The sequence below is a fragment of the Physeter macrocephalus genome, chromosome 14 (assembly GCF_002837175.3).
Source record: "Physeter macrocephalus isolate SW-GA chromosome 14, ASM283717v5, whole genome shotgun sequence".
NCBI lineage: Eukaryota > Metazoa > Chordata > Mammalia > Artiodactyla > Physeteridae > Physeter > Physeter macrocephalus.
Window position 1 is genome coordinate 60,664,255 of NC_041227.1, and position 26,857 is coordinate 60,691,111.

At 46.7% G+C, this 26,857-nt stretch overlaps 1 protein-coding gene across 1 annotated transcript in view; it reads right to left on the reverse strand.

Moving 5' to 3' along the window:
- Positions 1-3,474: 3,474 nt before the first annotated feature.
- SYT17 (synaptotagmin 17) overlaps positions 3,475-26,857 on the reverse strand; it is a 68,288-nt gene continuing 44,905 nt past the window's right edge. The window contains exons 6-8 of the mRNA XM_055089745.1: positions 11,641-11,761; positions 9,716-9,871; positions 3,475-3,596 (exon numbers count right to left, since the gene is read on the reverse strand). Coding sequence (XP_054945720.1) covers positions 3,475-3,596; positions 9,716-9,871; positions 11,641-11,761 — 399 coding nt within the window. The remainder of the gene's footprint in view (positions 3,597-9,715; positions 9,872-11,640; positions 11,762-26,857) is intronic.

Sequence of the window (26,857 nt, forward strand, 5' to 3'; positions counted from 1 at the left end):
CCCTGAGCTGGGGACTCCTGAGCCTGAAGCGAGGACAGTCTTGTGGGGATGTTCTCTCAGGCTCTGCAGTTGACTCAATTCATTGCACTTTGCTTCTCTGAGCTTCAGTTTCCCCAGCTGAAAAATGGCCATCAAAGAGATCACACCTTATATGGCTGTGGAAAGATTAAATGAGATACTGAGTACACAGGAGCCTCACGATGACTACAAGTATCAGTATTACTGTTCCCATTGTTCAGACAAGGAAACTGAGGCTCAGAGACGTAAAGCAACTTGCCCACAATCACACAGAGTGTGAAGCCAGGTCTGGCTGACTTTGTCCACAATGCGATACTGTCTACTCATGACTTGCTGATGTTTTCTGGGAAGGGAAGGACAGTAGTGGTCCTGCTGAGCTGGGGTCGCCCCAATGCTCCCCACTGTTTCCCTTCTCTCCTTCTGGGATTCATGTGACATAAATATTACACTTCTTAATATTTCTCCATAGGTCTTTTTTCCCCTTCTTTTTGTCTTCCCCCACCCCCAGAGAATTTTTTTAATTCTCTGTTGTTCAGACTGCCTAATTTCGCTTGACCTCTCTTCAAGTTCACCAACTCTTCCCTCTGTTTTCTCCAGTCTGCTATTGAGTCCATCCAGTGAATATTTCATTTCAGTGACTGTACTTTTCAGTTCTAAAATTTCCGTTTGGGTTTCTTTTTATATCTTCTATTTCTACATCTGTTGCTCTGCTGTCTTCTCTATCATGTCATTCTTTTTAAGAGGGTTCACTCTTCCTTCCTGAAACATGGTTGTAACAGCTGCTTTAATGTCTTTGGCTGATAATTCCAATACCTGGGCCATCTTGTGGTTGGTGTCTGCTGATTATATTTACTCTAGGAACCTGCCAGATTTTCTGGTTCTTCATAAACCAGGTAATTTGTATCCTGGACATTTCGATCTTGGATTATGAGAGTCTAGGTCTTGTTGAAATCCTATTGCATATGTTGATTTTTTTAGCTGTAGCAGGCAATTGATCAAGGATTAGGTTCAGACTGCAAGTTCTAACCTGCCTTCATGTGCTGTTATTCCGATGCCAGTTCAGTGTGCAAAGCCTTTGCAGTGCTGCTCCTATCTGTGCCTCATGTGTGTCCCCCAGGGGTCTACCCTGTGATTCAGTTCTGAGTCCCTGATACACTGTGTAGGGCCGTCTCCACTCACGTGCAGCTTGGAATGAGCTCAGCAGTTCATACATAAGCTGATGGGATCCCTCCTGGAGCGCCTCCTCTCTGCAATCTTTCTCATTCTGGCTTCCAGGGCCCACTTTCAAGGCCCTCTGGCTAGAAAGTGGAGGCTTTAGTTTTCCCACTCTGCTGCTCATTGCCCGTGACTGGGTCTGGAGCCAAGTGCCCACTGCCAGCCCCGCACACACTGCCAAACCCAGGGCGCCGAAGGCAGCACAAGCCGGCCTGGTCCTGTGGCTGAGTCCACACAGCTTCAGTGTCCATCCCTGGCTCCTGGACGCTGTACCAGCTGGCAGCTTTGGGGTGACGGTGATTAGGTGAGGGAGACAACCACAGGCAGCTGGGTTGAGCTAGTAACCTCAAAAGTGCCAGCGTTTCAACTCACACACACTGCGATGATTAAAACAGCAGGTATGGATTTCTAAGTGGTCACTTATGGGATGGACAGGTCCACATGATGATCTGCCTTTAATTCCCGTAATAGGAGTGACTTGCTGGATTTTACACCAGAGAAAGTTGGGACTCAGAGAGGTGGAGTCATCTGCTTGAAGTCACACAGCTGGTTAACAGTGAGGCCAAGATTCAAACCCAAGTCTGTGTAATTCCAGGGTCCACTCCTCTATGGCAGCGTCCATTAATCTCACCATCATCATCAATCTGGTATCTCTTTTTTTTTTTAATAGATTTATTGATTGATTGGTTGATTGGCTGCATTAGGTCTTCTGTTGATGCGTGCGGGCTTTCTCTAGCTGCCGTAAGCGGGGGCCACTCTTTGCTGCGGCGCGAGGGCCTCCCATTGTGCTGGCTTCTCTTGTTGCGGAGCATGGGCTCTAGGCGTGAGGGCTTCGGTAGCTGTGGCTCGAAGACTCTAGAGCGCAGGCTCAGTAGTTGTGGCGCACGGGCCTAGCTGCTCCACGGCAACGTGAGATCTTCCAGGGCTCGAACCTGTGTCCCCTGCATTGGCAGGTGGACTCTTAACCACTGTGCCACCAGGGAAACCCAATCTGGTATTTTTTGAGCACTAACTATGTACAAGGCACTGCCTAAAGCTCTTTATATGAATTGTTGAGACTGGAATGTTATAACAGGGGAGGAAACTGAGGCTCAGAAGAGGGATATCAATTACCCAAGGTCACAGGCACTTGCTGAGTGGTAAAGGTGACATCTGAACCAAATTGCATCTCACTTCAATCCATACTCTGAGTGGCCATGCGATCATCTCTCCAGGAGGCAGAGCTAGGCCTGGTACCGAGTGAGCAGGGCTGGGAGAGGAGAAGTCAGAGCCTTCGGAGGCTGCAGAAAGGGGGCGGGGCATAGGTGGGCCGAGGCCAGATGCTGGGGAACATCTGTGCCCCAGAACAAACCCACAGCATCTTGATCTCAACGGAGTTTCTGGCTCTCACAGAATGGCTATGCCCCTCTCAGACTGGCTTGCCCTTCTCTCCTCTGCTAGAAACCCACTGCTCCACTTCCCAAACCCCGACACTTTTCCAGCATGTCCTCTGTTGCCCATTCAACCCTGAGGTCTTTCCAGGTAAGAGGGCGGCACACTGTGCTCCAGACCTCCCCTCTCATTCTCCTCCACACCTCCCCACCCGTCTCATCTCACCAGCAGATGCAATTAACCAATTTGATGCTACAGCTGCAGAAAGCCAAGCAATTATGGAAAACAGACCAGGTGCCTTGGAACTCACTCTCACAGAGGGGCCTGGGAAGCCTCCAAGCAGACACTGGGGTCGGGAGGGAGGCAGAACAGGACAGGCAAACGCTTGCCAACCCAGGCTGTGCAAGAGATCCACTTGGGAAGTTTTGATAAATACACACACACACATCCACACACACCCCAGATACAAATGCCCTGGCTGCTTTGGGCCAGGGCCTGGGCATCAGGATCTTTTTAAGTCCCCACGTAATACTAACGTACAGATGGGGTTAAGAAATCTAATGATGTGCAGAGGTGAGGATCACAGCTGGAGAGTCTGATTCTTTCTAACACAGGCAGAAAGACCATCACTCACCCTGAAGCACTTTCTGGGTCTCTGCATATCTGCTCCCCAAAGCATGGTCTGCAGACCTGCAGCACCGGCATACCCGGCTGCTGTTAGAAATGCAGAATCCCAGGCCCCGCCCCAGACGGAGTCAGAATCTGCATTTTAACAAATCCCTGGGGAATGCCTGTGCACGTGAAAGTTTGAGGTGCCGTGTTCCCTAGTCCTAGCTAGAGACACTAAGAGTTGGCAAAAAGCTAGGAGTGTCATTCATTGCCTGGCTTCCCTTCCCCGGTGTTCTGCAGCCGCTCGGCACTGGTTATCACTGACAGGCCCCCTTCGAAGCCTATGCCCAGGCCAATTCCTGCAGCAGTTGCCTTGAGAAATTCTAACAGGAGGGGAGGGCAGCAGGGCATGGGTTAGCACCCGTTAGCACCAGGCTGACATGTGAAGTCAGCCTCGATTTCTCCTCCAGCCCTGCCTGATCTCCTCTCCCTCCCTAAACCCTTCAGCTCCCAGCTCACATGTCACCTCCTCTCACTCCCCAGACTGGCTCAGGCACTTCTACAATAGGCCCTGCTTCTCTGTTTCATAACCCTTAGGCCAACTCACAATTACATCGCTCTGCTGTGGCATTTGATTGATGTCTCCCTCCAGAAGAAAGCTCCATGAGAACACGTGTCATGAATGTCTGGCTGTCTACTGAATAAGGAGCATCTAGCACAGTGCCAGGCACATAGTAGGTGCTCAAAAAACATTCGTTTGGTGGGGACGGACACCTGGTTAGTTCCTGTCTTGGGCAGCTGGACCCTGCCCGCCCCCAGCTCTGCCATCAGAGGCTGCCTGTGGGCAGCGGGTCCCCACTCCTGCTGCCCCCAGGCATTGGCAACCTTTTCTAAGCTAAGTGCCTCTTGACTAAGGTCACCAGATGAGTAAGACCTCTGAATGCTTTTCAGAAGGCCAGGAAGCCCAGGGTAGTTAGGGAAAACAGACAGAGGCATAGGGCCAGAGGAGCATGACATAAACTTTAGTTCCTTCTAACCTAGCGATCTCCCCCAAACTTCACCTTCAAGCAGACAGAGGGTCTTCCTCTGACACTCAGAAGGAGAGGGACAGGAAGATGAGACAATACCCCACCCAGGTAAGTCTGTAAAATAAGTCCTTCCCTTTTTGGACTTTCCACAGAATCTCACACTCTAAATTGACAAAGTGGGTAGAACATATTATTTATTTATGTATAATTACCCATCTTCTTTCAGAAGCTTTAAGATGGCATCTGGCTGCATAAATCTGGTGTCTATCAACTAACAATAATAGTAGCTAACACTGAAGGAGCACTTTCTCTGAGCCAAGCACCATTCTAAGCCTTCACATACATTAACTCATTTTGGGCTTGACAACATCTACTGAAGTAAGGGCCACTGTCCCCATTTTACAGATGAGGAAGCTGAGGCAAAGAGAGGCCAAGGAAAGTGCCAAGATCACGGAGTGAACCCTGGGCATCTGGCTCAAGGGTCTGGCCCCTAACCACTGCATTTACCCCCTCAGGGAGGACAGTCTGCAAGGGTCTGGCCTCAGCATCCAGGAACTACTCTGAACCACTGGGGTTCTGCGGAGCTCAAGCTACATTTCTTGTCTCTCTCCTTTTTTTAAATTGTGGTAAAATACACGTAACATAAAATTTACCATTTTAACCATTTTAAGGTATATGGTGGTGTTAAGACAATTCACATTGTGCAGCCATCCATCACCACCATCCATCTCCAGAATCTTTTCACCCTCTCAAACTAAAACTCTGTACCCATTAAATACTAACTCCCCATTCTCCCCTCCCCTCTGCCCCTGGTAACTCTATTCTACTTTCTGTCCCTATCAGTTTGATTACTCTAAGTACCTCATATAAAGGGAATGACACACTATTTGTCCTTTTATATCTGGCTTATTACTTAGCATAATGTCCTCTAGGTTCATCCGTGTAGGAGCATGCGTCAGTTTCCTTCCTTTTAAGGCTGAATAACATGCCACCGTTTAGACACACCACATTTTGTTTATCCATTTATGCATCCATCAGTGCACACTTGGGTTGCCTGCTCCGCCCCCCTCCCCGCTCTTTTTAGCTGTTGTGAATAAGGCTGCTTTGAACACGAGTGTACAAATATGTCTGAGTTCTGCTTTCAATTCTTTTGGGCATATGCCCAGAAGTAGAATTGCTGGATCATATGGCAATTCTATTTTTAATTTTTCGAAGAGCTGTTATCAAGCTACATTTCCTTTTTTCTTTCTTTTCTTTTTTCCTCCTACTTCCAATAACAGCCCAATAAGCCCAGTGGACAATTCCACTTGACTACCTGGAAGTCCTCTGGACCTCAGGCTGCTGTCTCAGGAGTCAAAAAGCAAATTTTCCCCTCTTTTCTTTTAAACTTCAGCTGCAGAAATCACCCGATTGCAAACTGCAGAAGAACCCTCATCCCACACAGGAAAGGAACTGCTCAGAAAGCCCAGCCCACCAGCTAATTACAGGCTTTTACCAGGATTCTCCACAAATGCTTCAACTGCAGACCAACCTTCCTTTTGTTAGGAAGTGTTTGGAAACATGCTAATGCTCTGGCTTTCAGATCCTTAGCCTAGAGGTGACAGCTCTTTCCCCCAGTTGATAAATAAAGCAAGTTAGAACCTTATGCATTTGAATTCAGGAGAATCACGGCTTTGCCCAGATAGATACCAGCTTAATCCACATTTCTTTATTATTCCAGCCAGTGGCCTTTATGTAAAATGCCACCCCAGCTGGGATTTCCACTCAAAGCTGTGGCTCAGAAGGCTAACTGAGCATTAGAAATATCTGGGGGGCTTAAAAAATATAGAAATTTATAGAGAGCCCAGGACCCCGGCTTAGCCCAGCTGAATCAGAGTCTCTGGGGTGGCATCTGGCCACTGGTAGCAGTTTAAAGCTCCCAGCTGATTCTAAAGTACAGCCAGGCTTGAGAATCGCTTGCTTAAGGGGGCGCAGAGGCCTGCAATCCTTCCTGCTCTACAAAGAATATTTTCAATGGGCTTTTAACCTGAGGAGAGAAACCCGAGCTAGGGGCCCGAAACACCAACCTTTAAAGGAGAGAAGCAGGTCTTCCACAAATGGAGAGCACAGGCCTTGCTGATGGCCGCAGCTGACAACTGCCCCCTAAAGCTGGGGGAGGAGGGATGTCACATGAGGGATGTACGGTGGGGAGGTGGGGCTGGAAGCGCCACTCGGGTTTGAGGCTTCTGCCCTATTGGCCTCACATATGGGATTCAAGGGGTTCAAAACACCTCTGAACTGTGTGCAAAATTTTCCGTCCTTCTGTGTATTTTTCTGGAGAGGGTACTCCAGAGTTCCTATCACACGCTCTGAAGCTCTGTCACACACTCCTACCCATGCCCCCAGAATGAATAACCTTGGCTTTTTATCACAGTATACCATGTGATGGTATATAATGCAGTTATTAAAAACAGAGTTAGATCCATTCATATTTGCATTGACCTGGAGGGACTGAACACATTTATTGTTAATGAAACAGAAGCAAGTTTCAGAGTGACATTCACAGAATGGTCCAGAAACCTCCAGAAGAGCAGGGATTGCTTAATACACAGTTCTGGAATTAATGAATAACTTTTGGAAAGAACTGACTCTTCCGTATGTGGATGATGTTTGTGTGAACAAGGGGAAAAGTGTGGAGTGAGACACACCAGGACGTTAAAGGTGGCGACTTCCGGGAGAAGGGCCTGGAAGGAGGGGTGAGGAAGAGAGTAAAATTTCCTTTTAATAATAGTTAACAGTTAGCTGAGGGCTTGCTTTGTGCCTGGCACAGTGCTCAGCATTGATTATGAATGGATCTCATTTAATCTACATAACAGTCCTTTGAGGTCTCCTTGTATGGTTATCCCTGTTTCACAGATGAGAAAACCGAAGCTCGCAGATCTTGCCCAAGGCCACAAAGTCAGCACCCGGGCTATGCAATGAACCCCTCTGTTCTTCTGCTTCTCCGTCCATACACATCCTTCGGTTGTATCACTCACAAGCATGGGCTACTTTTGTCATAAAATTTTAAGTAAAATACAAAAGTGTCAGGACTTTCCACACGGGCTCTCTCAATGCAACCCACCCCCTGCCCGAACCCCTTCCTGATCTAAAGGTGCAAGGTTAAGTCCTTTATTCTCAGGAGGGATGGAGGAATCGATCTTCCATACTTGGATCCAGTCATGCTTCAATATGGTTCCCAGTGCCTGCTGGCTACTTTTAAGGAGTCAGTGGAATCACTGTCTTGTCTTGACCTGAAACCTTCCGGGGAGTGGGGTCCTTGTCTGTTGGTAACTCAATCTGGACAGAAGCCATCACAGGCTCTATCAGAAATCATTACATCTGCTAGGGCAGGTGGCCCTGATTAGATGCAGACTCTCTGGGTGACAGGTCTTGAGAAAGCCCAGAACCAGCCTGCCTTGGAGGGGTCTTGGAGCACGGAACATTAGCAATCTTGGGGAAGAGGGGCAATAAGCTTGTGCGGTGGAAGGATTGCATGCAAGGACTTTTCAGCCATGGCCTGCTTTCTTGGGACACCTGCACCAAGGATTCTAGACTGGATCTAAACAGATGAAGGTTTCCAATGACTCTGGGGCAGAACTCCTCAAAGTATGATGTCAGATCCTTAATGCCAGCACTACTTGGGTGCTTGAGGAAATGCAGATCCCTTGATTTTAAGGAGCTAGCAAGACCAGAGCTTGAATCCTGACTCTTACCAGCTTGAGACCCTGGGTGGATTGCTTATGTTTTAGGCCACAGTCCCCTGCCCTGTAAGTGGATGAGGATGATGTTGACTTGACAGGGTAGACTGTGATGAATATTAGCAATAATATAGGTGAGGTCTGTGAAAAGGACACAGGAAATAATAACCATTACTTCTACTAACTACCTTGTGCGGGTGGAGGCAGCTTCTAAAATGGCTCCAACGATCCCTGCTTTCCAGTATCCATACCCTTGTATCCTCCCCTCCCCTTGAATGTGAGCTGGACCTAGCAAGTTGTTCACACCCTTGTATCCTCCCCTCCCTTTGAATGTGAGCAGGACCTAGCGAGTTGCTCACACCCTTGTATCCTCCCCTTCCCTTGAATGTGAGCTGGACCTAGCGAGTTGCTCACACCCTTGTATCATCCCCTCCCCTTGAATGTGAGCTGAACCTAGCGTGTTGCTTCTAATGAGTGGAATATGGCAAAAGTGATAGGACGTCACTTCCAAGACTGGGTTACAAAAAGACTCGAGCTTCTGTCTTGCTTACCCTCTCTCACTCCCTCACTTGCCCACTCTAATGGAAGCCATCTGCCATGTTGTGCACTGCCCAATGAAGCAGCCCACGTGGGCAAGGTCACTGGCCAACACCCAGGAAGGAACTGAGGTCTCAAGCCAACATTTTGCAAGGAACGATTCCTGCCAACAACTATGTGAGAGAGCTTGAAAACAGATCCCCACCCTACCTCCAGTTGAGCCTTCAGATGAGACTGCAGCCCCCACCAATACCTTAATTGCAGCCTTGCCAGAGAACCTCAGCCAGAAGCACCCAGCAAATCTATGACTGGATTCTTGACCTACAGGAACTATGAGATAATAAGTGTTGATTATTTTAAGCCACTAAAGTTTGGGGTGATAACTAATACACTCTGGAAACAGTAGATTAAATTACATGCTGGAAACAATAGATTCAGCCAGAGTGTGGCACCTGAAGCCTCTACTTAAATACCATGTCCTCTGGGAAGCCTTTCAAAATCCTCCTCTCAGAGTTAGGTGATCCTATTTTCTCATGTTTCCCTGTTAGACCATAAGCCACTTGACTCATCATATTGTCAAAGCTAACACAGCATTTACTATTATCTCAAAGACACAATTTACTTAATCTTCACGACAAACCTATGAAGCAAGTACTATTATTGCTCACGTTTTATAGATGGAAGAAACTGAGGCTCAGAGAGGCTAACTCAGCAGTCCCCAACCTTTTTGGCACCAGGGACCGGTTTCGTGGAAGACAATTTTTCCACAGACGGAGGTTGGGGGTCGAACGGTTGTTTAGGCGATAATACAAGCGATGGCGGGGATGGTTCAGGCAGTAATGCAAGCAGCAGATGAAGCTTCGCTCGCTCCCCCACTGCTTACCTCCAGCTGTGCAGCCTGGTTCCTAACAGGCCGCAGACCAGTACCGGTCCGCAAACTGGGGGTTGGAAGCCCCTGGGCTAAGTAACTTGCCCAAGACTTTAGTAATTATGTGGAAGTGCCAGGAAATCTGGCTCCAAAATTTACATTTGTAACAATTATACTTCGTGGTTCTATGAATCTTTTCCAAGTCCACAAATGGTGAGTTCAAACCCAGGTAGGTGAATACCAGGTGTGAAGTTCTTAAACATCACCCTCTCTAGATCACCTTCTATCCCTAGGACAATACACTGAATATGCCTCACCTGCAGTTCATCAATGTCTGGAACACTACCTACCTGTAAACACTAGGCTAGCATTTTCCAGTTCTTCTTGGGGAACTTTGAAGCTGAAGGATTCATTGTAGAAAGGATCAATTGTGCCTCTTAAGAAGGATGTCTTCTTTGTTTTCACAAGCTTGAGTCCATGTACCAGCTGGATTTTCACAAAGGGATCTGAGAATTGGATGTAGAATCATAGCGTTGGAGATCAGGAAACCCAATCCAACCATCCATCCATCCATCCATCCATCCAACCATCCACCCATCTACCTATCCATCCAACTTCCCATACATTTGACAGCCCAACCACTGACCCATCCTTTCGTTTCTCATCAGTCCATCCGTTCCAGGTTTCCACTCCTCCTTTCATTCATCCATTTTCCCATCTATCCATCTATTATATATTCTTCCTTTTTCCCATCCAGCTGCTTATCTGCTCACCCCTCTCTCTCTTACTCTAGTCATACAAAATTTATTGAGCTCCTGCCGTGTGTCAGGCATTGTGTTCATTTTACAGATGAAGAAACTGAGGACTCAAGACAGGAAATGATTTGCTTAAGATCAGGCTAGTGGAAGAGGAGCTAGACCCAGAGCCTGTCCTAGTTGTCTGCCCTTAGAGACCCATTAACATGGCAGTGAGCCCACAGCCCGTACAGGGAAAAACAGAATTATAACTATCATTCTCAGATCACTTTATGGTTTACAAAGAGATTCAGGTACATTATCTAATTTTGTATCTTTTTAAACAACCCAGTAAGATGAATACTGTTATTATCTCAATTTTTCAGATGGAGAAATTGAGGCTTATAGAGGTTAAGTAACTTCCCCAAGGCCACATTATTTATAAGCAGTAGAACTAGGCTTTGGTTCCAGGCAGTTTGACTCCGGAGCCTTTAATCATTTTATCATACTGACTCTCCCATTGTGGTGATTCTGAAACTCTCCAGCCTTAATACCATTCCCTCTACTGGCCCCTTCAAAACCTGTTTTTATAATGTGGTTTTTGAGAATACAAGTTGTCTTCTAAATTCAGCTGTCACTTTATAGCAAAAATAATTTATTTTAGGTATTACACTTAGAGAAGACTGTATTTCCACTACTGAGCAAACATGGCTGCTTTCATGATAATATCCTTTGCTGTCATGGGAAAGCTACATACAAATGGAATGTAATCTGTTCTATTTCATTAAAAGTCACGTTTGAATTGGTGTGTTATAGGCACTTTAAATACAACAGTCTTTTCAGAGTTGGGATTTATAAAGACTTATGCTACTCTTGAAAAGAGCTAGGAAAAGAACCTCAGGGTGTGTCCACCGCTCTCATAGATTAGAATACATGGTCAGTGCACGCTACCGCCACCTGGAGGGTGGTGTCTCCATTACATGCATAGCATCTGGAAAGGCAAGTAACTTTGGGGCTGCATGTGTACAAAGAGGATCTAAATTTCAGTAGTTATCACACCTGGTCTCGGTCAAACCCCTGCTTCAAATGGAGTAACTGTAATGGTATCACTTACCTGCCTCATCCTAAGAAACAACTGATCGTTTATTTTTCCTTTTTTTTTTTTTTTTTTTTTTTTTTTTGCAGTACGCGGGCCTCTAACTGCTGTGGCCTCTCCCATTGCGAAGCACAGGCTCCGAACGCGCAGGCTCAGCGGCCATGGCCCACGGGCCCAGCCGCTCCGCGGCATGTGGGATCCTCCCGGACCGGGGCACGAACCCGTGTCCCCTGCATCGGCAGGCGGCCTCTCAACCACTGCGCCACCAGGGAAGCCCCTATTTTTCCTCTTGAACTAACATCCTAGATCTGGATGCTATTTTACCCTCAAAGGGTCGTATTAATTAATAGTCTCCAGGATGAAGAAAAAGAAAATCAGGTCCCTTGTGTCAAACAAACATAGATGGCTTGTTAAAGAAATGGGGGAAGGAGAGGCCACACAGTACCTGAACCTTGGCTCACATCTGTCTGAAGAAGTTGCTTGGCTCGAATGACATCAACGTTCAGTCTCCCAGCACTAGGGAGATAATTCAGTGACAGAAGCAGCTCCCCCAGTTCTACCTCATTCTGTGGAGGAAGGATATGGTCAGGAAGGTGCATTTTTTTGGTATTCTTTTTGTACCTATCATGCAGGAAACTGATTCTAGCAGCTCACAAATGGACTTCTGTGGGTGGATCAGCTGACAGTAAGTGCCTTTTTCTTTTACTTCTTTTAGCCTCTGTCCCCACTTATTTTTTTCCATCTATTTCAGAAAGTTTGTTCCACTCTTAGAATGTTTCAGAGCAGCCACTATATAGTAAGAACAAAAGCATCAATAACGATAATAAATAAATGCTACATGTCGAGCTCTGTGCTGAGTACTTAACATGTAATTATTAGTTCAACCTTCATAACGAGGCTCAGAAACATGTCCAAGGCCACACACAGCTAGAAAGTGGTAGTGCTGGCACTTGGAGCCAGGGAGGCTGATTCCAGATTCTCTGACCATTGTGCTATTCTGCCTCTCTGCAGGGTAACAGGGAGGAAGACCACCCTGCAGGGAAACCATCCAGGTGAGAAATCTGTTCTCAACCTGCAGGCAGAGTCCACAACAGAGCCCATGCTTCTCGCCTCACCAAGGCAAGCTCAGACTGTGACATCCCTTGTTAAAGAGCACACATTCCTCTGCTGTCAACATTACCACGCTCATGGGAAATTCACATACGCACCCAGTGCATGACTCCATACTTCCAAAAGTACCTAGAAACAAGAGGCCCCCACCTCTCTATCCCTTTAAACATTTTTTTAACTGTAGAAAATTTCAACCATATACAAATTAAACACGCCAGTTCAATGAATCTCCATATACCCATCACCCAATTGTACCAATTATCAACATTTTGCTGAAGGATGTTTCATCTTGTCTTAGTCCATACAGGCTGCTATAATAACAAAATACCACAGACAGGGTAGCTTATAAACAACAGAAATTTATTTTTCACAGCTCTGGAGGCTGGGACACCAGGTTGCCTACATGGTTGGGTGAGGGCCCTCTTCAGGGTTGCGGACTTCTCACTGTATCCTCAACAGAGGGCTGGGAAGCTCTCTGGAGTTTTAGTAAGGGCACTAATACCATTCAAGGGGGGCTCCACCTTCATGACCTAATCACCCTCCCAAAGGCTCCACCTTCTAACACCATCCTACTGGGTGTCAGGATTCCAACATGCAAATTTGCAGGTGGTAGGGAGGGGAACACAAACATTCAGATCATAGCACATCTATACCCTGACTTGTGAAAAATTTTAGCTGAATATTTTATTTTATTTTTTTTTTAAATTTTTTATTTATTTATGGCTGTGTTGGGTCTTCGTTTCTGTGCGAGGGCTTTCTCTAGTTGTGGCAAACGGGGCCACTCTTCATCGTGGTGCGCGGGCCTCTCACTATGGCGGCCTCTCTTGTTGCGGAGCACAGGCTTCAGATGCGCAGGATCAGTAATTGTGGCTCACGGGCCCAGTTGCTCCGCGGCATGTGGGATCTTCCCAGACCAGGGCTCAAACCCGTGTCCCCTGCATTGGCAGGCGGATTCTCAACCACTGCGCCACCAGGGAAGCCCCTGAATATTTTAAACCAAGTCCCAGACATGACGTCATTTTACCTATATCTCTTTCAGAGTGCATTTCTAACTGATAAGGACATTAAAACAAATATTTTTAGTATGGGAAATTTCCAATCATATTCAAAAGAAGGCAGAAGAGTATAAGGAACCTCCTCATAGCCACCATCACTCAGCTTCAACAATTATCATCACATAGCCAATCTTGATTCACCTATCCCCTTGTTCAACTCCCTGTATTATTCTGAAGTAATTCCCAAACATCACATCATTTCATCTGTAATATTTTAGCATGTATCTCTAAAAGATCAGATTGATCTATCTGCCTATCTATCTAACTATCCATCCATCTATCCATCTATCCATCCATTCTTCATCCACCAACCCACTCACACACCCATAATCTCTATCCCTTTTGGTGTCAGTCATTTGAGCAAATTAATGCCAAGTGGCAGCTCTAGAACAATGCTCCATAGATACTCAATAAAGATTTGTAGACTAGATGAAGAGTCAAACCTAAAGATTTCTGAACCGAGTGACTTAGTCCCCAAACAAGAAACAACCTTGTAAATTAACTCAGAGGTTGCAGACTGGCAGCCTGTAGATGCGTTTTGTTTGGTTCACATCATGTTTAAACAGATAAATCCTTGCTAATAATTATAAAATTTAAGAATCAAGATTTTTCACACTAAAAACAGTCTGGATTTCTTGTCTTTCTTGAAAAACAGGAAGGTCTGGCAAGGCTGGGCCCACATTCCCACCTGGCAACATCTGGCCACAATGCAGTGCCCTCTAGATGGGACCTGCCTCTTCACGTCACTGGGTCCCCACCTGTCCTCCTTCACCCTTTAGGTTCCTGCCGTCCAGCTCCGGGCACATAAGCTTGCAGATTTTTCAAGAAAGAAACGGCCAACTCAGTGTCCTGAGTAGTCAAAGAAGTTCAGAGCCCTTTACGCATCTGCTAGGGGTTTCATTCTTGTTCTTGAAGGCCTGGAAGATGCCGCATCTTCACAGCATGACCCTGAAGACATATTTGTCCTCAGGCAAGGAATGCTGTGAATTATGCTGGTGCCCAGGCCATGGAGACGCCATTCATGCCCTGTGGACTTTTTGTTCCTCCCAGGTTTATAAGTCAGAGTGCTGCCTTCCCTGCTTCTAAAACAAACCAGCATCTCCTTTGATGATGTAGCTGTAAAGACAGGGATCAGGACTTGTAATTCAGTCAGCTGAGCTGCATAAACAGGGCAAAAAATGGATTCAACCAATCTAGTCGTCGACGGTAGTTTGTTTAGGGATGGGCTCAACAGAGGAACAATTTAGGATGGCAAGAAATTAGCCTATGGACACAGACCAGTGGTTCTCAACTGGGGACAATTTTGCCCCCAGGGGACATTTGCCAATGTCTGGAGACATTCTGGGTTGTCACAACCGGGGTCAGGGATGCTCCTGGCACCCTTCCCTTTGTAGGATACCCAAATCTAGTGTAAGTCCCGGACCCCAAACAAAGAATGATCCAGGCCCAAATGGCAACAGTGCTGAGATTGAGAAACCCTGGATAGACAAGAGAAAGGGGGGTAGATGTCTCTTTTGTGACAACAAGAAAAGAGTAAATATTCTTTAACCCAGTACTTCCATCCCCAGCAACTTACCCCACAGATATCCTCAGACATGTGTGTCGGGATGTGTACACACAAGGATAATGAAGACAATATCATGGCTTCCATAGATTGCTTGTGGGCCTACTACGTGTCTGGACTGGGAATGGGATATGGTCCCTCCCTTTGTAGAACATACACTCTGGCGGTGAAGACAGACAGGAAACAGACTAAAAAAGTCATGAATGAGGTAATTTCAGATAATGTTGAATACCAGGAAGAAAACTCCTGCAGGGTACGGGAGGTGAGGGGCCCTTCTGGGGATATGGAAATATTCTGTATCTTGATTGTGGTAGTGGTTACACAGGTGCATTTGCCCCCAAATCAATAAACTATATATTTTAAATGTATGTATTTATTGTATGTAAATTCTACTTCGATAAAGTTGATTAAAAGGAAAGATCTAAAGTAAGCAAGTAGCGCAGAACATTAGCCCTTGTCAAGTCTGGGAGACGGGTACACGGGTGTTTGTTTTATTGTTTTATGTTAGAAATATTTCATTTAAAAACACAAAATAAATAGTAAAAAAGAAAGCAAGAAAAGTTAGGCAAGAGAGTGGTGACCCATGGGACACACATGGGGACCGCTATGTGAGCCAGGGTGGTCGGAGGGCGAGGCCCCTCCGTGAGGTGAGCTTGGAGGCGGGGGACACGCCAGGCAGAGAGAACAGCAAGTGAAAAGAGGGCGAAACCAAGCCGGTGTGTTCAAGAACAGAGGGAAGGCCAGTGTGGCTGGAGGGTGAGAAGACGTGGTTTCTGGAAGGGTCCCCGGAGCCAGAGAAAGCTGCCCAGCGGCTGACCGGACGGGAGCCTGCTCAGCCCCGGTTGCCAGTTCAAGAGATGGATGGAGAGAGAGGGGCCTGAGGACAGCTCCTGAGCGCTCAGCGCCTAAGAGGCCCTCAAGCCCTCTCTAAGTGGAGAGTGCTTTCTGGAGTGGAGAGAGCTAGAGAGCTGCTCTTTCCCTCCCCTGAGGCCATTGACTGAACTCTCAACGAGGCAGCGTCCTGGTGTCATCACCTTTCTAAGAAGGTTGCTTGTCATCTAAAAGCTTCTTTTCGTCTTCCCGTGCTCTCCCGGTACTCCACCCCCAACACAAGCATATCAAGGTTTTCATGTTCTATTTTTCCAGGGAAGCCGTTCCATTGATCGAGCCACTCTTTCTCTCTGTCTTGGGAGTGATCAGTTTGCAAGAGAGCTGTCGGGAATTTGGGGAACAGTTGGTAGAAATAGGAAAGAAGGCTAATTGAGCAACATCGAAGGGCTGATTCATTTAACAAACATTTATTCAACAGTTACTGGGGCCTGGGCCTGGAAAGTCATGAACATGGTAATTACAGCAAACCTTTATGGAGAAATCACCCTAGGCCAGGCACTCACCCCGGCAAGTTAAGGCTCAATCTCATTTCTTCCCCTCAATAGCCCTAGAAATTTCCATTTTACAGATGAAGGGATTCCAGCTCAGAGAAGCCAAGTGACTCAAGAAATCATAAAGAAGGACAGGATGCAAGCTCAGCCCCTGTATTAACTCTCACACCATGTAGCTGCCAATTAAAGCATAATCCCAGCCATCAACAAGTCAGTCTGTTGGGGAAGACTAGGGAAGGTATAAAAAAATAAAAATGCCAGGGGCCTCATGCTCACTAGGATGGTTATTAAAAAAACAAACAGAAAATAACAAGTGTTGGCACAGATGTGGAGAAACTGGAATCCTGTACATGGCTGGTGGGCATGTAAAATGGTACAGCTGCTCTGCTGTAAACTCTGAACAGTTTGGCCATTCCATGAAAGGTTAAACATACAGATACCATATGATCCAGCAATTTCACTCCTAGGTATATACTCAAGAGAACAGAAATATGTGCACATGAATTTCACAGCTGCACTATTCACAGTAGCCAAAAGGTGGCAACAGCCCAAACGTCCATCAGTGGATGAATGGATGAACAAAATGTGGTCTATCCATACAATGGAATATTATTCGGTCATAAAAAGGAATGAAGTACTGATACATGATACAATGTTGTGCAGATGAACCTTAAAAACATGATGCTAGGCGAAAGAGGCCAGACACAAAACCACATCTTGTGTAATCCCATCCATGAGATATCCAGAATCGGTAAATCCATAGAGACAAAAAGCAGATTAGTGGTTGCCAGGATCTGGGAGGAGGGGGAAATGGGGAGTGACTGCTTAGTGGGTACAGAGTCTCCTTTGGAGTGATAGAAATGTCCTGGAAGTAGAGAGAGGTGATGGTCACACAACGTTGAGAATGTACTAAATGCCACTGAATTGTACACTTTCAAATGGTTAAATTGATGTTATGTGAATTTCACCTCAATTTAAAAAATATTACAGGTTCTAACTGTTAATGAGCCATATGAACCAGACCTAGTGCAAGACTGAAGCACAACCCACTCTTGGGAGGGGCATGATTAGGGAAGCCTTCACTCAGGATGCATTTGAGTTAATCCCTAACAGACAGATAGGATGTGTCAACTAAGCTAATCATGGTAGTCACTTCAAAATGTACACATCTATACATGTCATCACATTGTACCCCTTAAACTTACACAATGTTCTATATCAATTATCTCAATAAAGCTACAAAAAAGAAAGATAAGTAGGATTTTGTCCAGCAAATATTGCAGGGAGGCACACTCCACACAGATTGAACAGGATGAGGGAACCCTTCACTGCAGCCCTGGCACCTTTTGCTGCTCTGATCCTGAAGGTTCTTGATTTCATAACATAAAGTCCCGAGTAACTTGCTACTAATAATAAAGTAGCCAAAGAGGGTTAATGATTTGGATTTCTAAAATAAATTAGTGAGGATTCTCCTTACAAACAATGTCTCTAGACATTGCCAAAGGTCCCCTCAGTGTAAAAGCGCCCAGTTGAGAACCACTTGTCTACCAGGATCTAAATAATCTGACCCCTGCTTACGTCTCAGACCTCATCCAGCTGCCACCTCTGCCTTCTATCCCTTGAAAACAGAAGACTGTTCCTACCCCAAGGCTTGCTGTTCCCTTAGCCTGGGAATCTCAACTCAAATGTCACCTCTTCTAGGCTTTCCATGACCACCCAGTGGACAAGAGCCCCCTGCCTCCATCACTTTCTATCACATCACCTTGTTTTATTTCTTTCATGGCACTTGTCCTTGTCGGATGTTTTCCTGTTCTCCATAAAGGCAAAGACGGTGGCCGTCTCTCCACCACTATATTCCGAGCACGTGGAAGAACAACAATCCAGGGGCCACGAGAACAAGCTATGCGGCCCCAACACGGAGGCTTCCTGCACCACATCCTGGTCCGAGAGGGGTCATCAGCACAGTGTCTGTCGCCTATCCTACCCAACCTCCAGAGAATTGAAGCTGAGGTGGGAGAAGGACCTGGGTGACTGGTGACACTTCTACCTTTTCCCGTTTCAAGACAACGTCACAAATAAGCCTCGTTTCCTTTTTAAGAGCCTGATGAGCTTCATTTGGTTGAATCACGTGGGGTGGGCTTGGGAGAACTGAAATAGACAGTCCGTAAATTACTCAGATGAATCCAGAAGCCACCCTGCCAGCCCCCCAGCAGCTGGCTTGTGCAAACGCTGCTCCACGCTCCACCCAGAGAAAAAGTCTGTCTCTCTGCAGCCTCTGAACACAGCTAAGTTCTAATCAGTAAAAAGGAAATCAAAGAAAACCATTTGGGACAAAAGGCACGTTCTGGGGAAAATAACAGCACAGCTCTCCTCCTGACATACTTCCTTTGAAGTGCTTCTAATGGCACCCTGGCTCTTGCTCACCTAGCAGAGGGGGTTTCGGATGTGTGCACGTACTTTGAACGATGCCCAAACATAGCTGCTGTGCGCCCACCGTCTTTGCTCCTGTGGGTCAGGAGAAACCCTTTGTCTCTTAATTTACTGAACAAACAACATTAAAATAGGAATGGATTTTTTAAAAAAGCAAAATCCAACCACAATCCCAGCATGTTACACATTTCATCAAATGCTTTCTTTTCTCCACCGCCCCGCTTTCAGATTCTTTTCCAGTCCTTGTCAATAATCAAAACAATATTTGCATAGCTGCATTGACAGCACAGGTGAATTCCGAAATACCACCCCCGACCATTTTAAAACGTAAATAAACAGACACACACATTTTCCAAGTTATTACCTAGACATCACAAGTATCATTTGTAATGTCTACTTAGAATATTCCATTAGGCTGAAATACTGCAATTTATTTTAACCATTTTCCTATTGCTAGGTACTTAGGTTATTTTTAATGGTCTAAAATAGGGCACTTTGGCACTTTTCTTCTTTTATTTATTTATTTATTTATTTATTTATTTGCGGTACGCGGGCCTCTCACTGCTGTGGCCTCTCCCGCTGCGGAGCACAGGCTCCGGACGCGCAGGCTCAGCGGCCATGGTTCACGGGCCCAGCCGCTCCGCGGCATGTGGGATCCTCCCAGACCGGGGCACGAACCCGTATCCCCTGCATCGGCAGGCGGACTCTCAACCACTGCGCCACCAGGGAAGCCCCTTTTCTTCTTTTAGATTACATCTCTCTAATAAAACCCAGGGGTGAGATCACTGGGTCAAAGAATATATTAAAACATATCAAATATATCCAGATATTTTTCTGTCATTCAGTAATGAACTGCCACACTGTTTGTGAAAAGGGGTGAACTAACCTCACAGCCACCAGGAGAGGGAGAGGACAGGAGTATCACCACAACATCACCAGCACCAGGTATTAACATTTTGACAAATGGGTGTGGGATCAGTGTGGTTGCATTTCTTTGACTGAATATCTAACCATATATCAATTTAATTACATTTCCTCTTTTACGTGGAAACACTGACTTTCTGTGTGAGTTCAATGCCCCTCCTCGATATATGCCCATGCTGTGGTCAACAATATACACTTCGCACTGGATTGTATTTGTCTGTTACTGTCAGGCTTTCTAATTATTCCTGTCCACTGGATATCTTACTATGGATTTAGTTTGCATTTCCCTGACTGCTAAAAGGACTGAGTATCGAGCTTCCCTGGTGGCGCAGTGGTTGAGAGTCCGCCTTCCAATGCAGGGGACACGGGTTCGTGCCCCGGTCCGCGAAGATCCCACATGCCACGGAGCGGCTGGGCCCGTGAGCCATGGCCGCTGAGCCTGCGCGTCCGGAGCCTGTGCTCCGCAACGGGAGAGGCCACAACAGTGGGAGGCCTGCATACCGCAAAAAAAAAAAAAAAAAAAAAAAAAAGGACTGAGTATCGGCTATTCATTTTTTTCTCTTCTATGAAAACCCTGTTCATTTCTTTTGGCTTTTTTTTTTTTTTAAAGAAAACTAGGTGTCTCTCTTTTATTTATTTATTTAGTTAGTTAGTTAGTTAGTTATTTGGTTGCACTGGGTCTCTCAGTTGCAGCAGGTGGGCTCCTTAGTTGTGGCATGCGAACTCTCAGTTGTGGCATGCATGTGGAATCTAGTTCCCTGAGCAGGGATCGAATCCGGGCCCCCTGCATTGGAAGCATGGTGTCTTAACCACTGGGTCACCAGGGAAGTCCCTTTTGGCCCATTTTTCTATTGGGCATCTACTGATTTATAAGAAGGCCTTTAAATATTATGGCTATGAAATTACTCACCAGTTATATGTTATGGGTTGAATTGTGCCCTTCCCCAAATTCGTGCGTTTAAGTCCCATTCCTGAGTGCCTGAGAATGTGACATTATTTGAAAATAAGGTTGTTGCAGATGCAATTAGTTAAGATGAGGTCATAGTGGAGTAGGGTGGGCCTTTAATCCAATTAGAGGGAGAAATCTGGACACTGACATGCACACAAGGAGAACGCCATGTGAAGACTGGAGTCAGGCTGCCACAAGCCAAGGAACTACCAGAAGCCAGGAGAGAGGCCTGGAATAGACCCTTCCTAGAACCTTCAGAGGAAGCGTGGCCCTGTCAAAATCTGGATCTCCAGAACCGTGCAACAGTAAATTGCTGTTGTTTAAGCCAGTTTGTGGAACTTTGTTACAACAGCCCTAGCAAACTTATACATGTATATAGTTTTCCCAGTCTGTGGCTTGTTTTTACATTTTTTTTTTACCATGTTTTCTGATGAGCAGAAGTTTATAAAGTGGTGGAATGCATTTATCTTTTTCATCTATGGTTCATACTTTATGACTTTTTCAGAAATGCTCTGCTATTCTTAGGTCATAAAGATATTCTCCTTTTTTTCCTTCTAAAACTTAAAGTTTGGCTTTTCAAAAAGTCCTTGGACCATCCGGACTTGGTTTTGGTGTATGGTGTGAGGTAAGGCTCTGTTTTCATTTCTGAGGTAGTGACCCTCTTTTCTCCTATCTTTCTGCCCATGAGGCTGTCAAGGGTAGTGATTTTATGTTACCTCCGTCCATCTCCCCAGGTATAGATCAGACCCTGGGTGAATGCTGGCCAAGAGAAACGTGTGTTTATATCCTGTGTATGAAGCTAAACCTTCCAGGGAAGATGGGAGAGAGGCTCAATCTTCTGAGGTCTGAGAGTTTATGTCTAGTGCTCAATGGCTGTCCAAATTAGATCAACCTACTTCAGATCCACTCAAGCATCTTGAAAGAGTGAGATACTGACTCTATTCTAAATTGGGCCCCCAGTGAGCATCTTGTAGCAAAGACAGCTGTTCTAGCAGAGATGCTGCCATAATATGCAACACTATCAACCCAAACCTGAATGGCAGACATGAAGCCCTGTCTCCAGCTACCCAGTGTCCATAATGAAGGACCAACAGTGGACAGTTAGGGAGAGGGTCCCTTTAGTAGAAGCAGCAGCAGCAGCATCCAGGATGGGCCAGGGTACTTGCAGGGAAGTGGCTGGGAGAAGCTCTGCCAGCCAAGGGAGGGCTTTCGAGTCAGCAGGGTCCAGCCCCAGACCCTTCTTTCGTCTGCTCATCCCATTTCTGCACAGAAAGCCCCCCTCTGCTTCTCTGTGTCTTAGTCAGCTAACTAGACCTTCCCCTACCCAACCATCCAGTCCACAGATATTTATAGAGTGTCTACCACATGTCAGGCACAGGGCTAGCATACAGTAGGTGCTCAATAATTATATGTTGACTGGGCAGTCATGCTAGACACAAAGGACACAGCAGTAAGCAAGACGGTCAAGGTCACTGTAATGCAGTTCCTGATAGTAAACATCATTTAATGAATTATTATGCAGAACTAATTAACAATGAGATGATTTCATTAGCACTGTGGTGTGTGCTATGAAGAATAACAGGGTGCTGTGGCAACCGACTTTCCTAAGACTCCCCTGCAGAAGTAGGGACAGGAGTTAGTTAGAGGGCCAAGGAGCAGGTCCACTGAACAGTGGAAAAGGCCTATATGGACAAGGAAAGGGGGAAGGGCTGGGGTAGAGGGCAAGGTGCAGAGCTGAGGCTGGGCGAAAAAGCAGGTCAGCTCATGCCTTGCAGCCAGGTAAGGAGTTTGGACTTATCCTGAGGACTAGGGAGCCACAGAAGGCTTTAGACAGAATCACCTAATTTGACATGCATTTTTAAAAGATCTCTCTGGCTGCACCTCCTTCCTCCTCCGATGGAAGCTGTCTCTCCTTCTGACCCCCGCCTTCCACTCATGCTGTAATTATTCACTTCTCTGCACCTCTTGTAACAAACTCTTTTATGAGGCTATTTTACTTTTCATGTACTATCATTTCTCCGGGGCAGGCCTGCACCTTCTATGTTCGCCCTTACCTCTCTTTCCCACCCCAGTATTTGGAGGTAGGGTGGCTGGTATGCATTGAATGGTGTCCCTCAAGAAGATCATGGAACCAAATCTCCCTCATGGCCTCCAGAAGGAACCCGACCCTGCTGACACCTTGATTTTGGACTTCCAGCCTCCAGAACTGAGAGAGAACACTTTCCTGTTGTTTTAAGCCACCCGATCTGTTGTCACTTGTTAGAGCAGCCATAGGAAACTGATACAGTGGTGGTATAAGTAGGACGGAGTCACAGCCTTACAACCCAATGCCAGCTCCATCACGTACTCACTGTGTGGCCTTGGACATGCTGCTGAACCCCTCTGAGCCTCTTTTCCTCTCCTCCTGGGGAAAACGGGGGGCATAATAGACACCCCACGAAGTTCTAGTGGAGACCAGCTCTTCTTGCAGTTCGGTCGCCACGCACGACAGGGTTCTCACCTACCTTCCCTCTCCCTCTAGCTTCTGTTTCCTGGTCTTCATAGTTCCTAATCCTTCTCCCCTGCCCTTAAATGCAGTTTTCCCCAGAATTCAACTCATGGTCACCTTTTCTTCTTACATTATACAGTGTTTCTTGGTAAATGCTGTCAATGCCTAGGATTTCAACTATCATATTTTCTGTGTGTCCCAAACATGCTGATTTCTTTCGAGTTCTAGTCCTGCCTAAGCCTTATATGTTTTCTTTCCTCCTTCTCCTTTCCTTTCTTCCTTCTCTTCCATAAATATTTTTATTGAACATCTATTATGTATCAGGCACTGGAGGACCGGCAGTGAACAAGACAGAAAAAAATCCCCATCCCCTTGATCTTCACATTGTAGTGGAAGGAAGAGATAATAAAGAAATCAGTTTGCAAAGTCTGCTAGTGGTAAGTACTGTGAAGAAAAATAAAGCTGCCTAAGGGGATAGAAAGTGATGGGGCTGCTCTTAAAGAGGGAAGTCAAGGAAGGCCTCTCTGAGATGGTGACATTGAGGGCAGACCTAAATGAAGAAAGGAGGGAGCCATGCAGGTATCTGGAGGGAGAGCATTCCAGGCAGAGACAGCAAGTGCAAAGGCCCTGAGGCAGGACCATGCTTGGTGTGTTTGAGAAACCCAACAGAGTTGGTATGGCTGGAGCAGAGTGAGGGAGGCCACCAACAGGGAAAAACAGGTGGGAGGGAGAAGGGATTGGGTCTTGTTTAGATTTTATCTTGAATGAGATGGGAAACCACTGGAAAGTTGGAAGCAGGAGAAAGACCTGAGCCGATATTCATTTTACTATATTCCCTGGCTGCCGTGTTGCGAATATATTGAGGTAGGCAAACGGATGAAGCAGGGAGACCCACAGGAGAGTTATGATAATCCAGGTGAGAGGTGAAGGTGGCCTGGACCAGACAGTCGGAGTGGAGGAAACTGGAAGTGGTTGGTAGGGCTGGCACGGTTTGCTGATGGTTGAAGGATAAGACTCCTAGGTTTAGGGGTAAATGCTGATACCACTGATGGATATGGAGAACAGGCGTGGAGGAGCAGTCTGGGGAGAAATCAACAGTTCAGTCTTGAACGTATTATGAGTGAGGTGTCGGCCAGCCATCCAGGCAGAGGACAGGCCTAGGCTTACAGAGTTCCATGTTTCCATAGCTGCCCTCATCAGAAGCATCCCTGGGGGATTTACGGGGCCTCCCCAAACCTACTTGATCAGATTCTTCGTAGGAGGGGCCTGGGAATTCGTATTTTAAACAAGTGCCCCAGAAAAACTGATAACACATGTGTTTCAAGTGATGGGCTCACACACAATCACTTAGGGAGCTTAACTTTAGTCCACAGGAAATCTCCAAGTGGATGCTCCCCGGTCATCCTCAACCCCAGCATCCCAAAACGAACCATTCATCACCACCCCCGCTCATCCCCGCCTGTTCCTCACTGCCCAGCTCCCCCAGCCAGCAAGCCCCTCAAACTGAACAAGATCCTGGAGGCCTCCTTCACCCTCGTCCCTCGTGTCACTTCCAACAACTAGACATCCTCGACTCTGAGTCCACCCCTGCCCTCAGTCACAGCAGGACGCCTCGCCCACTAGTTACAGGCCACCCGCCTCTGCTCTCACACTCCTCTCAACCAGTGCTTCTCAACCAGGCTATGTGCCCCCAGGGGACATCTGGCAGTGCCTGCAGACAGTTTTGGTTGTCACTACTGGGGTAGGAGGTGCTACTGGCATCTAGTGGGTAGAGACCAGAGATGCTGTTAATAATACTCAGTCCCACCTAAAAGAGAATGATCTGGCCCAAGATCAGTAGTGTTGAGAGTGAGCTCTAACCTATCTGGTCTAAACACCCCGGAGGATTAGCCTAAAATGCAACCCTGGCCAGGTTTCTCTGCTATTTATCATCTTTCAGTGGCTCCTGCCCCCATGCCCCGCCCCCCGTCAGGATAAACGCCATCTATGAGGTTCTTCACTCCCCAGCTTCAGTTTCCCTCCATCTCATGCTGTGAAATTCCTTGTAGGGTCCGACTACGTGCCAGGCAAACGGAACATCCCAGACCACCCAACCTCCCTCCATGCTCCCACCCCACCCCCAATTGGGGACAGGGGCCCCTCCCACAGGCCTCAGACTCTCAGAGGAAATGCTACCAACAGGTCATTCATTCCACAAACAGAAGCTCTGCTCTGAGCCAGGCGCTGGCACAGCACTGGGCATACAGCAGTGAACATGTCCCCCAGGAACCTCAGCCCAGGGAGGTACCAGCGCAGAGCACAACTTAGGACACTGGGTTCTAACTGTCTAGACCTTCTGTCTAGACTGAGAGTCTGCACTAGAGCTGGCACATGGGAAACCCTGCTAACATGTTCGCTAAATAAATGAACAACCGCAGTAGAAAATATTAACTGAATACTTCTGTACCACATGTGGGGTGGGGCGTGTGGCATGTATTATCTCATGCAGCTCTCAAAAGAACCCGTTGATAATGATAATGATGCCGATGATGATGATGGTGATGATGTTGATGTTGATGATGATGATATAACCAACACGACTGAGGACACACCATGTGCCAGGCCCTGAGTTCTGAGCCCTTTCCTTTATTTTCCCATTTAATCTTTACTACAACCCTCTGGGAGAGGGACTATTATTACCCTCATTGCACATATGAGTAAACTGAGACAGTGGGAGGTTAAGACTTGTGCCTGACCTTACATAGTGAGCAGGGAGCAGAGCCAGGGTGTGATACAATGAGAAATACATATTTGATCTTTGTCCCCAGTTCCTGGCATACATCTCCTAAAACTCTTGGGATCTCTGAAGTGATGAGTATCTTCTGTATGCTAATAAGATAACTGATTTAGGCTGGGGGTCCCAAAATAGCTTCAGGATGGAGGCTGGTCACCAGAAAGACCAAGGCAAGATTAGAGGGTTGGAACTCTCAGCCGCAACCCCCATAGTCTGGGAAGGGGAGAGGGTTTATAACAGGGTTTAGAGAGCTTCTGAGTTAGTGAACACATTGAGGTACTGGGAACATGGTACCCCTGGAGAGGGCATGGACGCTCTCCCCCCTCAACCCACCGAATACCTTGCCTTAAGCATCTCTTCCATTTGGCCATTCTGAGTTGTATTCTTTTTTATTTTTTATTTTTTTTTTGTGGTACGCGGGCCTCTCACTGCTGTGGCCTCTCCCATTGCGAAGCACAGCCTCCGGACACGCAGGCTCAGCGGCCATGGCTCACGGGTCCAGCCGCTCCGCGGCATGTGGGATCCTCCCAGACCGGGGCACGAACCCGTGTCCCCTGCATCGGCAGGCGGACTCTCAACCATTGCGCCACCAGGGAAGCCCTGAGTTGTATTTTATATAATAAACTGATAATAGTAAGTGCCTTCCTGAGTTTTGTGAGCCATTTTAGCAAATTATGGAACCTGAGGAAGAGGTCGTGCGAACCCCTGATTTATAGCTGGGTGAGTCAGAAGTATGGTTGACAACCTGGGACTTGTACTGGGCATCTGAAGTGGGGGCAGTCTTATGGGACTGAGCCCTTAACCTGTGGGGTCTGAGCTAACTCCAAGCAGTTAGTCTCAGAATCAAGCAGACTTGCAGGACTCCCAGTTGGTGTCTAGAGAAATGGAGAATTTGCTGGTGTGGAGAAAAAAACCCACACATTTGGTGTCAGAAGTGTTATGAGTAAAAGCAGTTTACGGCATATGAACCTAAGGAGGCTGGCTCCA